The sequence below is a fragment of the Schistocerca cancellata genome, chromosome 2 (genome assembly GCF_023864275.1).
Source record: "Schistocerca cancellata isolate TAMUIC-IGC-003103 chromosome 2, iqSchCanc2.1, whole genome shotgun sequence".
NCBI classification, from domain to species: Eukaryota; Metazoa; Arthropoda; class Insecta; order Orthoptera; family Acrididae; genus Schistocerca; species Schistocerca cancellata.
In genome coordinates this window covers 871,065,673-871,081,180 of record NC_064627.1, presented here as the reverse complement: position 1 = coordinate 871,081,180, position 15,508 = coordinate 871,065,673, and the positions used below count along the sequence as shown (strand labels likewise).

Genomic DNA, 15,508 nt, shown 5'->3' with positions numbered 1-15,508 from the left:
ATCTTTCTTTCTATGTGTTCGCAGCACATTACACTTGTCTACATTGAGAGTCAGTTGCCATTCCCTGCACCATGCGTCAATTCGTTGCAGATCCTCCTTTTCCAGACAAATTCGCTTGATAACTCATTATTGCCTCCAGACACCCATATTCTATTGGGGACTGGCGATTAATTTCGCACATAAAACCTGGAGTTTTAGCTGGTTATTTCTCTGCAGGCTGTGTACCGGTTATGATTTCTATCTTGGTCTCTGCAATAAACCTGCTTTCTACAGAATCCGTAGGAAAACAATTCGACTGTATTTTTTCCAAAAATTAAACTATCACGTCCTTGTGTCTTGTGTCGCGGAGCTGTTTGCTCCACCTGCAGATTGACATTCCTAGAACAACATGTCTTCCTGACTGGGATGTTAATGGCCATTGAACTTTAAAAAGCTTTGTTTACGTCCATATTCAACCACACAACAGCTACAATCAGCCGGTGACATCACTGTGTTCACCAATAAGAGCAATTTTTGACTTTTGCGATGGAATGTCATTATGTGTCAGAGTTGCATCTTCAGATGAATCTTCCCGCCTAATGTAATTACACTAGATAGTGCTTTTGTAAGTTGATCTGCGGAGCAGATGTTGATGATGAAAAAAGTAGGTTTTTAATGTACTTGGAGACAGCTAAACGATGACGTTTTTAGTATTTACGTTAAACTCGTGTCTGTCTATTTCACGACGCAGTTTACAAATCGCTGGCGGACTCACACCGAATCCAGCGCTTGGCCAGTGAACAGGGCATGCGCAAAAGGCTGCTCGTTGGCACGAAATATTCCGACACGTTGTGAACAAGCTGAGCCGCAAATGCCACGAATACCCGCGGCTTCCGCGCTGGCGATAATTGTTTTCGCTGCACTGAGCTGTAGAGATATGCAGCCCCGGCTTGAATTCGTTTTCCCTGGTTAATTCCGTTGTCGGCGATTTATGATATTGCTTGTTGGAAAAACGAATGGTGCGGTATTTAAATATTGCTTTTATTTCTGTAGCCGAGGTATTTATAATGGTTCGCGAAATATGAACGAGCGGTAACGGAGTAAATGGGAAGTGTAGATTCAGTTTTTAGCTACTCTGTGGGTATAACGTATCTAGGTTTTACGTACTTATTTTTCATAGGAACTGAAGACTATGCTGTTCTGTACTATAAACGTCAGAGTCCCTCCTCAAAAATACTTCGTTGCTGGCTCAGTATGAAAACTGTAGTAAGTACCAACAACCGAGGAATTATAACACTGGACAAACATAGTACTAGTTTTTGGACGATCAATCTCTTCGAACAGCTTGTTAAAATGAATACCTGGAAAGTCATCCTTACGATTGTCTGCAGTTATAAGGAATTTTAGATAACTACTGTAATAATAAAATGTTTGAATACGTAATGTGTCTTTTGTCATCAACGGTACAAAGCTGCATGTTTCAAGAACTATGTGATATTTCCCAGGATTTCTCACAATATGGGATTACCATACATCTGCCTGTGAATACCACACTGGAGCAGTTTACTGCGCATATAACGTTTCTTTTTAATGTGATTTATAAGAAGGATATCCCATAAATCAAATATGATGTAAATAAACTACTAAGTGGAGTTCATAAATTTTTGTGGAATCAAAGGAAACAGAAATTTAATGATGATTGTTAATTTTCAGCAGTATGATACACAGACGACTGAAAAATTTGCTTTGAATTGCCTTTTCGGCGGGATCCACGAGGTAACATTTTCTGTCTTCTCTGGTTTGTGCAGTGCTTCCTTCCGCGTTATTTTCGTCCTCATTCATCAGGAAATGACTTAATAGGCAGACGAACAGATTTGCCAGCTATATTCACGAGAATCGATAATAATTATTAAGGTCTTAATCCACTTTCCTGATGCTGCTGAAGTGAGTCTTGCTTGGACGGAGAGTAAACCATAAAATTTCGCTTGAATCACTGCTTGTATTCCGATTTGATACCAGTTCGTCAAATTTTGTGTGGAACAATGAATCATAAGTCTCGTTTTATATCGCGAGAAAAACCTCGCAACGTGTAAATCTGTACATCGTTAGGAATCTAAGTGTTAGTTACAGCCAGCCGGTGTGGCCGAGCGGTTCTAGGCGCTTCAGTCTCGAACCGCGCGACCGCTACGGTCGCAGGTTCGAATCCTGCCTCGGGCATGGATGTGTGTGATGTCTTTAGGTTAGTTAGGTTTAAGTAGTTCTAAGTTCTAGGGGACTGATGACCTCAGATGTTAAGTCCCATAGTGCTCAGAGCCATTTGAACCATTTTTGCTAGTTACAGGCAACACTGAGTGTTAAACCACAGGAATGCAAATCAGTTTCTCTCTACTTACTTTTGCCCGAATTGCCTATTTGTACACCAAGCGGAATAATGAAGGCAATTTTATGTTGTAACGTTGCTTCTATGTATATGGCTCTGAGCACTATGGGACTTAACTTCTGAGGTCATCAGTCCCCTAGACCATAACTTGATGCAGAATGCCTCTCTCGCAGGGTCTGCCAAAAGAGTTATATGAACATCTCCGTAACGCTATCGCGGTTACCACGTGACTATGTAACGAAACGCCCTACTCTTCGTTGGATCTCTCTATGTCCTCTATCAGTCCTGTCTTGTAACGATCATGTACTGACGAAAAGTTTTACAGTATTGGTCGAACGAGAGCTTAGCAGGCTACATCCGTTGTTGAACGAAGTTTTACAGTATTGGTCGAACGAGAGCTTAGCAGGCTACATCCGTTGTTGAACGCGCTACATTTCCTGTGCATTCTTCCAATGAATCTCTGGCATCTATCTGATTCGTGAATAATCTTATGTGGGCTTTCCATTTCAAATCGCTCTGTACACATACTTTTACATGTTTCAGCTGTTTTCCGTGATTGTTCTGTAATTTCGTAATCGTACAATAAAGGATCCTTCTGCCACGTCTTCACAATGCGTTACAGATGATTATGTTGAGGGCCAATTGCCACTCCCTGCGCACAGGGTCGCTCCACTGTAGGTCTTCCTGCATTGCATTACAATTTCCTAGCGTCGCGACTTCTCTGTATACAAAAGCATCCTCCGGGAACAGCCTCGTGGAACTTCCTGTGCTATCCACCAGGTCATTTACAAATACTGTCAAAAGCAATCTCCTCTACCACTCCCCCGGAGCACGCCCGAAACTATTTACGTCTGAAACACTCTTTCCGTTCTTTTATGTTTGCTAGAAACTTTCAGTCCATTTACACAGTTGATCTGATATTCCGTACGCTCGTATTTTGTTCATTAGGCGGAAGTATGGAACTGTATCGAACGTCTTCCGGAAGGCAAGGAACACAGAATCTACCTGGGCGCCTGCATCTACCGCTTTCTGTACCTCGTGAACGAACAGAGAGAGCTAGGTTTCACACGATCGTTATTTTCAGGACCCATATTGGTCCCTACAGAGGGGAAATGTTATAATAAGCGAACATGTACAGGTAACTCGAACTCGTTTCAAAATTCAACAACAAACCGAAGTTACAGATATAGACCTATAGTTTTGTGCGTCTGTTCGACGACCTTTCTTGATAACAGGAATGAGCTGTGCTTTTTTCCAATAATTAGGAACGATTTGCTCCTCTAGAGACCTACAGTACACTGCTGCTGGAAGAGGGACAAGTTCCTTCGCGTACTCTGCGTAGATGATGATGATGTTTGGTTGTTTGGGGCGCTCAACTGCGCGGTTATCAGCGTCTGTGCAAATTCCCCACCTTTGCTCAGTACAGACTCCCCACTTTCATGAATGATGATGAAATAATGAGGACAACACCTCATCTCGAGGCAGGTGAAAATCCCTGACACCGCCGGGAATCGAACCCGGGACCTCGTGCTCGGGAAGCGAGAACGCGACCGCGAGACCACGAGCTGCGGACACTCTGCGTAGAATGTAATTGTTATTGTGTCAAGTGCAATGGCCTTTCGTCCATTGACCGATCTCAGCTGCTTTTGCATTCCTAGGTCACTTATTTCGATACCTGTCATTTTTTCGTTCGTGCGACGATTTAAAGGAGAAAGCACAGTGTGATTTTCCTCTGTGAAACAGATTTGGCAAAACATATTTAGTTCTCGGCTTATTCTGTGTTATTCTCTGCCTCAGTCACAGAGTGTCTAGATAAAAGGCTTCGATCCGTTTACTGATTTCACGTAAGACCATAACTTCCTAGGATTTTCTGTCAAATTGATACATAGAGCTCTGCTTTCGTATTCATTCAACGCTTCAAGCATAGCCCTCCTTACGCTAATTTTGGCTTCCTTAAGTTTTTGTTTGTCTGTGAGGTTTTGGCACGTTTAAATTTAAAGCTTTCCTAGCAGCTTCCTAACACGCTTGCTATAACACGGTGGGTCTTATCCATTCCACATAATTCTGCTCGGTACATACTTGCCTAAACCGTGTTGTACAGTGCTCTAGAACTTTGTCCATTGATGCTCAACAATGTCAGCGCTGGACATGAAATTTTCATGAATTGCCTAGTAATCTGAAATCTGTTTCTTGTTGCTCTTGCTAAACAGAAAGATATTCTTGTCTTTTTTTTTTGTTTTTCTATAGGCAGCCGTATTCAGTGATGCTGTAACGGCCTTACGGTCAATGATTCATTGTTCCAAGCTGTGTTCAGGTCTTTTTGTCACCAGTAGGTCTAAGACGTTATCGAAACTTTGAGAAATGCTACTAGATTCATTAACAACTCTGTCAGAAAATCCCACGTTCACGAAAGTAAAAGCTACTTGGCTCCCGGGCTCTGCACCTTTCAGAGTGTAGCAAACGGCATTGAGTGAAAGGCGAATCTGTGGCGACATAGTACTGGGACTTCTCGACCAGGGGAGAAATCTCTGATAGAAAATCAAGTGCTCCAGTGAAGTGGTGTTTTTGTAGGAGTGGCAACAATGTGCAACATCACAAACGAATGTACGGATCTTACGGAACAAACTGTCAGAGCTAACTGAAATCAGAGAAGAAACGAAATGGCTCACACTCGTAATTATTATGAGAAAAAGAAAGAAGAAACAAAAATGAGTTATGGTAACGTCTTTACGATTTATAACGGAAATGAATAAACTGGAAGAGTAAGCAATGCAATGGTCGTATTTGTTAAAAATAAACTGGTAACATGAGTAAGAAACGACAAAAATTTTTAATAAACTAAATGTAAATAATCAGCTGTCATTACTCGAGTCTGTACTCCAGAATAGCGTGACCTTGTTACAGATAATGAAGAAATAGTCGTTTCCTATAAAAGCTGCAGAAAGTAATAAACTCTTAAATAAAAACGACTAGGTGATACTAATATGTTATTTTAACGTAAGCGTCAGCGATTTATCTATTCTAAGGCCTGTAGAAATCCTTCGAGAAAACATGACTAGCTACGCTGACCACAATGTAGTCGTATCGACAAATACTGTGGAAAAGAACTAACTCGACATTTGAATGAAAGCAAGAAAAGTGCAATTTTCAAAACGTGCTTTCTGGAAGAACTGCGTACTACGTAAACCCTCTAATTTTGACGTAAGGGATGACGTAGAAGCGGTACGGGAAAACCTGTAAATTTTTTTAAATAGGCTACTTATTAAGTTACTGAAACAAAGGTATGTGCTACAGTTAGAAAACTGTAAAGATTTTTTTTTTGTTATGGTTTTAGGGCGCAAAACTGCTACGGTCATTAGCGCCAATCTCTAAAGATGTGACGTATACAGATTAGACTAGTACTCGTAATATCAACTAAACATGAAGTTTATAAGAAACTGCTAACAAACAACTCTCTGAATAATCAAGCCACGTAAGCGCAAGAAGTCACGCCAATGTTATTATACTACTGTCACAACAAGTGTTACTGGATACAATTTGTAATATTCGAAAAAGTCGATCTAGAGAGTACATCGGAGTCGATGGACGCAGCATATCGACGATCTCTATGGTCTTAAGGCAGAGCTTCTTTTGTTCTAAAGCGAAGATCGTGGGTTTGGAAGGACGGCAACATTGGTTGTTGAACTATTGGCCAGAAGCGGATAACTTTTTTTTTTTACTTCATTCATTTTTTACTTGCGACAATGGATCATACCACCGCAGTAATAACAGAGGTGGAGAAGCAGAGGTCAGTGTAACATTTGTATGTATGTGTGAGGTGGATGGATGCCTCGTATAGTTGGATCATAGAGGTTGGGCTAATCCCCATATTTTAGTCTACTACGAGCTTTCGTTTAGTTGATTAAAATGTGGGGATTCCCGGTTAGTTTTTAGTCAAAAATTGACACTAGGTACATTTTTTTGAGAGTAGATACACTATGGCATTAACAAGTTAGAAATTATCGTGATTTCCGTTAAACCAAATATTTGTGTGATAAAGCCTACATCTAGCGCAGGGCTACACCTGCGGAGAGAAGCTGGCAATAAAAAGTCTCCATATTCCTAGAGACGTCCTTTCAGGACTAGCTACAATGGCCGAGTTAGGTTGGTCACAAAAAGTAGTGTCACACTGGTCAGTCGTCAGTTTTTCTCAGGACCGAATGATCTAGACAGGACCCGAGAAGAGCAGTTACTCTCACTTTTTAGGTGGTCTTCGAGAGCACGAGACACGCGTCCGCGACGTCTGTAGTCAGCACTCGGACTACTCGGACCTGCAGCTTAGGCATCATGTCTGCAGAATTTCGGCTGCGGGTTGAAGTCTCAGAAACTTAAGCAAAGTTACTGGGTTTCAAAGAGTAAACATTTTAATTATTTGATTTCTCACTAGATGTTATAATTCGTGTAGCTAAATTATCTATGATAACTTGAAAATACGATTGTCACCAAGCAATGAGGTCATCCATGCTGCCACTCAGAAACTACAAATGTTATAATGTGGATGTACAGTTATTTATCATTATTTGACGGCCTCTCTCTAGCTCGCTTTTGTCATATAGTGTGGCAGCAACCTCCCTGCTGAGAAGTTACTTATGACATTGAACGAGAAAGGAGAAGGGCTTGCATTTGTTAATTTTTTTATATGCTACTTGGGTTTAAACTACCAATTTTCAAAAATCAAATGACTCTGAGCACTATGGGACTTAACTTCTGTGGTCATCAGTCCCCTAGAACTTAGAACTACTTAAACCTAACTAACCTAAGGACATCACACACATCCACGCCCGAGGCAGGATTCGAACCTGCGACCGTAGCAGTTGCGCGGCTCCGGACTGAGCGCCTAGAACCGCGAGACCACCGCGGCCGGCCTACCAATTTTCAGATTGCCCTTCTAACAGCTATCAAAACCGCGCCTCCTACTTGCAGAAAATGTTTATGCGTATTGTAAATTAGATCATGATAGTTATCATTCGGACCATGGGTGCAAGAGATCTCATACCAAAAATACTTGTATGGACACCGACAAATTTATTGAGGAATTTAGTAGCGATCATATTGGGTGGAGAAACTAGCACATCAGAACCATGTGCAACAGTGAAACGATTCATCTAGCGGTGTGAACAAGAGTGCATTGATTTAAGGTACAGCATGATTTAATAACTTCAACATACACACTGAAGATCAATTTAACAGAGAAAACACTTCTTCGGAGCACCTTGCCAAATGCCTTTCGTAAGCTTAGATGCTGCATTATGCGCCATTGATGGATTACAATGACGAGTCGGGCTAACCTAATCGTGGATACATTCATTCGGTAATCCTCGAACGTAACATATAGCGCGCACGTCCCCTTGTAACGAAACAGCGTTACATTTACATTTAAGCAATGTGTTGCCAGTTTCTGATATAATTTATTAATGATTATTTCAAGAGAAATCTGATAAGAGAGATGTTGTAATGATTATAAAAGTGTATTGTGATTAGTAATACAACATTTTACTCGTATTTCATTGTTTTATACTTAAAGATTTAAAACAATCATATTTGTGAAATCTGTTCTCTTACTGAGGATTCTATTCTGCAGTGTGCTTACACTGCGCAGCCGGCCGCTGTAGAGTGAAAGGGTTTATATTCAGCACACGAAATGGATAAGTCATTTGGCCTGAGGACTGCCAAGCGTTTTCCTTTCTCTTTCCATTGCTTCAACCTTTTATCAACGAGAGAAAATACGCATAGGCTGACCCAGTGGGCAGTGTTGGCAGGTGGGTCATGTCGTTTCCGTTTTTGGAACGCCTTTTCTATGGAACGAGGCATGCAGCAGACGGACTGAACTGGAGAAGGTAGTCAGCTAGCAGTGGTCGAGTGAGGTTACATGATGGTGCGCTCTTCAGATTTTAATACTCTGTGTTAACAGTGAGGTAATTTATGGAGATAGGCAATAATAACTTGTTTCATGTAAAGTGTAGCTTTAGATGCAAGACATTTCCAGGATAAAGAAAATATGGTGTTGCAAGAATTACACCCTCTTACTTCAAGAATGGTTCCGAAACGTAGACAATATTGTGTGTTTGGTCTATGTAAATAATACGAGAAATGAAGAATCTACCGAAGCGTTTCTGCGCCATATTCTCAGCTGCACTGCTTTTAATAAGGTAAGCTACCGACAGTTTAATTAGCAATAGAATTTGTCATTATTCTTCTAAAGAAAAGGGACACTAGTGTTAAACTGTGAAGAGAAGTGCTTTTGCCTAAACATATTGTCAGTTTGAGAAGTGCTTTTGCTTTAATATATTGTCAGTTAATTCTAAAAAGTATTACCATCTTATTACCGGCCGTTGTGGCCGAGCGGTTCAAGGCGCTTCAGTCTGGAACCGCGCGACCTCTAAGGTAGCAGGTTCGAATACTGCCTCAGGCATGGATGTGTGTGATGTCCTTAGGTTAGTTAGGTTTAAGTAGTTCTAAGTTCTAGGGGACTTATGACCTCAGATGTTAAGTCCCATGGTGCTCAGAGCCATTTGAGCCATTTGAACAACCTTATTTCAAGTACCTGTCATTTACTTTGCTTGAATTTTATCTTAAAATTATTGTTTGTTAAGTGGAAACGTAACTTCAGGGCTATTACAAATGATTGAAGCGATTTCATAAATTCACTGTAGCTCCATTCATTGACATATGGTCACGACGCACTACAGATACGTAGAAAAACTCATAAAGTTTTGTTCGGCTGATGCCGCACTTCAGGTTTCTGCCGCCAGAGCGCTCGAGAGCGCAGTGAGACAAAATGGCGACAGGAGCCGAGAAAGCGTATGTCGTGCTTGAAATGCACTCACATCAGTCAGTCATAACAGTGCAAAGACACTTCAGGACGAAGTTCAACAAAGATCCACCAACTGCTAACTCCATTCGGCGATGGTATGCGCAGTTTAAAGCTTCTGGATGCCTCTGTAAGGGGAAATCGACGGGTCGGCCTGCAGTGAGCGAGGAAACAGTTGAACGCGTGCGGGCAAGTTTCATGCGTGTATCTGGACATGCTGGAAAATTGGCTCATGCCACAAGTGGAGACCGACAGCGCCGACTTCATCTTTCGAAAGGATGGTGCTTCACCGCACTTCCATCATGATGTTCGGCATTTCTTAAACAGGAGATTGCAAAACCGATGGAGCGGTCGTGGTGGAGATCATGATCAGCAATTCATGTCATGGCCTCCACGCTCTCCCGACTTAACCCCACGCGATTTCTTTCTGTGGGGTTATGTGAAAGATTCAGCGTTTAAACCTCCTCTACCAAGAAACGTGTCAGAACTGCGAGCTCGCATCAACGATGCTTTCGAACTCATTGATGAGGACATGCTGCGCCGAGTGTGGGAGGAACTTGATTATCGGCTTGATGTCTGCCGAATCACTAAAGGGGCACATATCGAACATTTGTGAATGCCTAAAAAAACTTTTTGAGTTTTTGTATGTGTGTGCAAAGCATTGTGAAAATATCTCAAATAATAAAGTTATTGTAGAGCTGTGAAATCGCTTCAATCATTTGTAATAACCCTGTACATTTAACGTGACGATGGCGTGGTTCATTAACGTAAGAAAGTGGAACACCATTTGCCGAAACTCACAAGACTAAAATAAACTCATTCTGATGACAATAACTAAATTAATTTTTCTTTGCGAATAGTGTAAAGTATTGTTTGACGAGGAATTAATTTAAGTTCTTTTTAGTTTCATTCTGATACTTAAATCAAAAATTATATTTGTTAAAAAATAAAATCATTAACCATTCCAAGTTTAATCAACAGACTTACTTTCAAAACTAATCGTCTTATGACTGAGGATCGGTACTAGAAGGCAGAATTAGTGATTTTCGGGAGGAAAGTTCTCAAGATGCTCAGGGGTAAGTACTGATATTGTGCTTTAGTGGTAAACATTAATTATCAAAACGATAATTAAAGGTAAGATATGTAGTAAAGTTTATACTTTTATTTTGGATACAATGATCTCCTAGTTTACCACGAAAATCTGCGGAAGAAGCATTAAAGACTGAAGTGCAGCTGTAATCTGTCAACGCACCTCTTGCAAACAGCGTGACACAAATTGAAGATTTCAATATTTCTGTTGACCTGAGTCTTAATACGACTTTTATGAGTAGTTTTGGAAGCTCCTGACCTGTCCTTTATTCTAATAGTATATTTTATCATGTTAATTTTGATTGAGCAAACGTCTGTGGTTAATTACGCCTGCCAGTAGGAAATGAAAGCTGATGCCTACTTCATGTTCAGAAAAAGGAAACAACTGCGAAGAATTATATAGTACTGTTCCCGTGTTCTGAGTGTTTATCAAGTAGGCAGTATTACAGGCATCTAACGAATTCAGAAGCGTACTGCTAGAATGCTTACAGGCCGATGTAGTCCGTACTAAAGTGTAACAGAAGTACTCGAGAGGTTGGAAATGGAATTCCTCCGAAGAAAGACCCTTTTGGATAAATTTAGAAAATCTTTATTGTAGGAAGTCCGTGCGACCGCTATGCTGCGGCTCTCGTTCATGTCGCTTAGGGATCATGATAACAAGGCTTAGACAGAGACATACAGAGAATCATCTCTACTTCGTGAATGGAAGACGAAAAAAAAAAAATCGGTAATATTCGTACGAGGTACCCTCCGCCACGTACTGTACAGTGGCTTGTGGAGCGCGTAAGTTGATGTAGATACAGAGAATTACCCATTTAGCAAGACCTGATACGACAGGGAGAAAAATACTGATGTTTAAGGACCATAGCGAGTCCTACTTTTTGACGGTACGTTTTTGAGTGTACCTAAGGATGAATGGACAGTTGTGACTTGTTATATTCTGGCATGCAAAACGTAAGTATGAAAGAAACTTTCGCAAGATGTGTCATTTCTAAGAAACCTACCTCGATAAAACTTAAACTATACTTAGGAAGAACTGCTACAGCGTAGTACAGAAGGTAATAAAAGAAATACGGAGTGAGACGAGCAGAAATATTTTTACGCGAAGACAGTAATTACGCTGAACTCACTTCGATTTATGATGGCCCCCGGGCATTACAAACGGCTGGACATGGTCCTCAATAAACTGTGACGTAACCGCGGACATCAGCGAAAGTTCTGCAACGTGCTGGCACGCTGGCCATAACGTTCGTAAGGAGTTCTCGTGATAGGGTGTTCCATTCTCCCCCCAGCGCGGTTAACATCTGCTGAATGATCATTGTGCACGTGGACGTGCATAGATACGCCTCCACACAATCTCGATAGGATTTAAGTTGGAGAAACAGCCAGGCCATTTCATTCGCCGAATATCCTCTCGTTGCAAGAGCTGCTCTACCTGCGCTGTTCGATACGGTTGAGCATTGTCATCCATAAAAAATGGAATCAGGGCCGAATGCACGCCTGAAAAGACGCACATGCGGAAGGAGAACAGCGTCACAACAATGATGTCCGTTGATTGTACAGCGTTCAAAGACTTGCTTCTCAGTGCGCCTATGCAACAGTATGCCACCCCACATTATTACACTTGGACCGCAAAAGGATCATGTTCGACAATCTACCCGGATGCACTACGTGTTTCCACTTTTTGCCATATGACGGACACGTTCAGAATCACTACTCGGACTGAATCTGCTCTCATCCGAAAAGAGCTCGCGACCCCACACCTCACTGCTGCAGCCCCTACGCTCTCGACACCATCGCCGATGTACGGTTGTCAACGGAACACAAGGTACAGCGACATCCCCCCCCCCCCCCCCTTTCCCTCCCTCACCGCAGCCACTGTGTCACTGAAGAGCGTGAGATTATGTGGCTTAGAAGTCATGCTAAATGTGTTTGCAACTGCAGCAGTTATTTGACGTGGTTCCGTTGTGGACTATTGCACTATATAGCTGTTATCTGCTGCTGTATTTGACTTTTTCGGGTAGCTGTGCCTGTGTCTCGGAAGCCTCCCCATACACGTAAAACAATGCTGTGAGCTTACCGAACTCCTGGCTACGCTCGTAACACTTCTTCCACTTTCCAGAAGATTCTTTCCCGTGTATTGCCTCCCAAATGTTGTCTCTGGGCCATTTTGGAACAAAGACCACCACCACCATGCATCGTAACAGCTCGCTGGTTGACACACGGTGTGTTTTTCCGTTCCGTAAACTGCCTCGTGCTGCAGTCGCGCTGCCCTCGCACCATGTGAAGTCCAACTTACTGTGCACAACGGGAGACATCTGGCAACATGCTCCCGTACCTTCATCCATTGCCAACGAGTAATGTTTGTTGTTTTATCTAGCTGATCCTTAAGTTATTCGGAGCAATGTATTTTGGAAGCAGAATGCTTGGGTGGTTTTATCACTAAGTGGCAGGCGCGTGATGATCACTTGTGGTTCGGGATGCGGGAAGGCGTCTTCACCATCCTCGTTGCGGAGGATTGGACACTGAAGAATCTTCAAGGTATTACCCCGGGAAAGCCTGGCATACATTATGAATTACAGGGTGTAGACATAACACGTAGGGAGTGTTGGACAGAGTATCTGCGGTCACACACCTGGTACTGAGCGTCTGCGGCGGCCGCTGCTGCTGCGGCGAACTCGTCGATGGCCTGTCGCCGCTGCTGGTGGGGCCAGGAGGCGGCGGCGGAGGCGGCGGGGGCGGCGGCGGGGCCGGCTTGCAGCAGCAGGCGCTGGCCGTCCGGGGGTGCCTCGTAGTAGGCAGAGCAGCCGCCCCCGCAGGACACGGCCAGCAGCGCTGCCACCAGAATTCTCACCGGCGACATTATTCTGCAGGCACACACCGAAAGATATCAGTGATGGAAATTTTCCTATTTCGGTACTTAATTTTCACCTAAAAGAGACAAGAACAACTTGAAACACCCCCACAGCGGTCGCGCTAATTTGCACGTTCTCCGGTCTGTCTCCGTTCTGTACAGGGTATAAGAAAAAGGTATGGCCAAACTTTCAGTAAACATTCCTCACACATTCAGGGTGTTTCACAATTCATGCTACACGCTTCTAGAGGCTGTAGAGGGGACTTAGTAGATCAAGTTTTACGCAGCAACCCGTGTCCGGTAACGGTTCGTTTCCATGTAACAAGGAAAAGAAGAGCTACTCGATCGCGCGCTTGATGTTTCTTAAGCAGTTCGCCTGTTACGGTAGGCTACCCACATTCATGGATAGTTTTCTAACAAACATGGAGCAGTATGTCGTCCTGAATGGGGTGACTTCGACAGAAACAAGCGTAATTTCAGGTGTGCCCCAGGGCAGTGTAATAGGTCCGCTGCTTTTTACGATTTGCATAAACGATCTGGTTGATGGTAATGACAGCGGCATTACACTATTTACCGATGATGCTGTAGTCTACAGGAAACTAGTATCATACGAAAGTTGTGAACAAATCAGTGAGGATTTGCAGAAAATAAATGCGTGGTGTGCCCGCATCTCGTGGTCGTGCGGTAGCGTTCTCGCTTCCCACGCCCGGGTTCCCGGGTTCGATTCCCGGCGGGGTCAGGGATTTTCTCTGCCTCGTGATGGCTGGGTGTTGTGTGCTGTCCTTAGGTTAGTTAGGTTTAAGTAGTTCTAAGTTCTAGGGGACTGATGACCATAGATGTTAAGTCCCATAGTGCTCAGAGCCATTTGAACCATTTGAAATGCTTGGTGTAATGACTGGCAATTATCTCTCAATATTAGTAAGTGTAACTTACTGCGTATAACAAGGCGAAAATCCCCATTAATATACGAGTACAAAATAAATGCCCAGACTTTGGAAGCGGTAACATCCGTCAAGTATCTGGGTGTGACTGTTCGAAATGATCTCAAATGGAATAATCAGATTAAACAAGTAACGGGCAAGGCGAACTCTAGATTGCGGTTTATTGGTAGAATCCTGAAGAGATGCAGTCCTTTAACAAAGGAAATGACTTACAATACGTTAGTACGTCCAGTCTTAGAGTATTGGTCGTCTATGAGGGACCCTTACCAGTTGGGCCTGATTCAAGAGATTGAGAAGGTCCAAAGAAGAGCGGCAAGATTCGTGACTGGTACATTTAGCCATCGCGAGAGCGTCACAAATCTCATAGAAAGTTTGAAGTGGGACACACTTGCAAATAGACGGCACGCTAAGCGGAAGGGGCTGCTCACTAAATTCCGAAATTCAGTCTTCGCCGAGGATGTAGAGCATATATTATTACCACCAACTTTCAAATCGCGCAATGATCACCATTCAAAGATAAGGGAAATTAGAGCTCGTACTGAGGCGTTCAGACATTCGTTTTTCCCTCGCGCGATTCGCGGGTGGAACAGACCTGGGGAAATATTATTTTGGCTCGAATTGTGCCCTCCGCCACACACCGCTTGGTGGCTAGCGGAGTATATATGTAGTTGTAGAATGGTACGATGAGGCGATGTCACGCGATACCCTCTGCTTCCATCTGCCCTGTTTTCATGCTTCCTGGTGCTCCGTCAGTCGACATTACGGTGACTAGTACTGCGGTAACAGGATGCCTGAGTACACGTTCGCAGAGTACGCCGATATGTTGTCAGTTTACAGTAAAGCTCGCCGTAATGGAAGAAAAGCTCAACGTCTCTACCGTGAGTACTTTCTATATCGTCTGACTTCATATCATCCCATGTTTGCCAGAGTAGAACAGCGGAAAGCGGGAAATTCACAAGCGGTAGAGCAAACTGTGGTGCTCCAAGAAGGTGGTGCACTGGAAGAGGAAATGCTTCATCTACTTGAAGAGAACCGCTCGAGGAGTACTCGAGTCATTGCACGTGACGCGCATGTGTGTCATTCGTCTCTCTGTCTGGCGTGTCCTGCTGAACAGCAATTTCACTCATATGACCCTCAGAAGGCACGCACCAAGTTCCCGTAGGATTTTGGGCCACCTTTAAATTCCTGTACTTGGTTTTTACACCATTTGTGGATTTTCCTTAGTTTCCAAAGCGAATTTTCTTCACCAACGAAGCGCATTTCAACGGGGAAGGAGTTTTGAACGCTCGAAATGCCCTCATTTAGGATTTAAAAAAAAAACCCAAAGGCACCTGTACACGAAGATTTGATTACAAATTCAGCACCAGTGTCTGCGCAGGTATCTGCGACGGTCGTGTGATTGGATCTTACATCCT

The 15,508-nt window shown here is 43.0% G+C and overlaps 1 protein-coding gene across 1 annotated transcript in view; it reads right to left on the bottom strand.

Moving 5' to 3' along the window:
* Window positions 1–15,508, bottom strand: part of LOC126162822 (diuretic hormone 45) — a 459,467-nt gene that overhangs the window by 81,552 nt on the left and 362,407 nt on the right. The window contains exon 2 of the mRNA XM_049919572.1: window positions 12,934–13,165. Coding sequence (XP_049775529.1) covers window positions 12,934–13,161 — 228 coding nt within the window. The 5' untranslated portion in view covers window positions 13,162–13,165. The remainder of the gene's footprint in view (window positions 1–12,933; window positions 13,166–15,508) is intronic.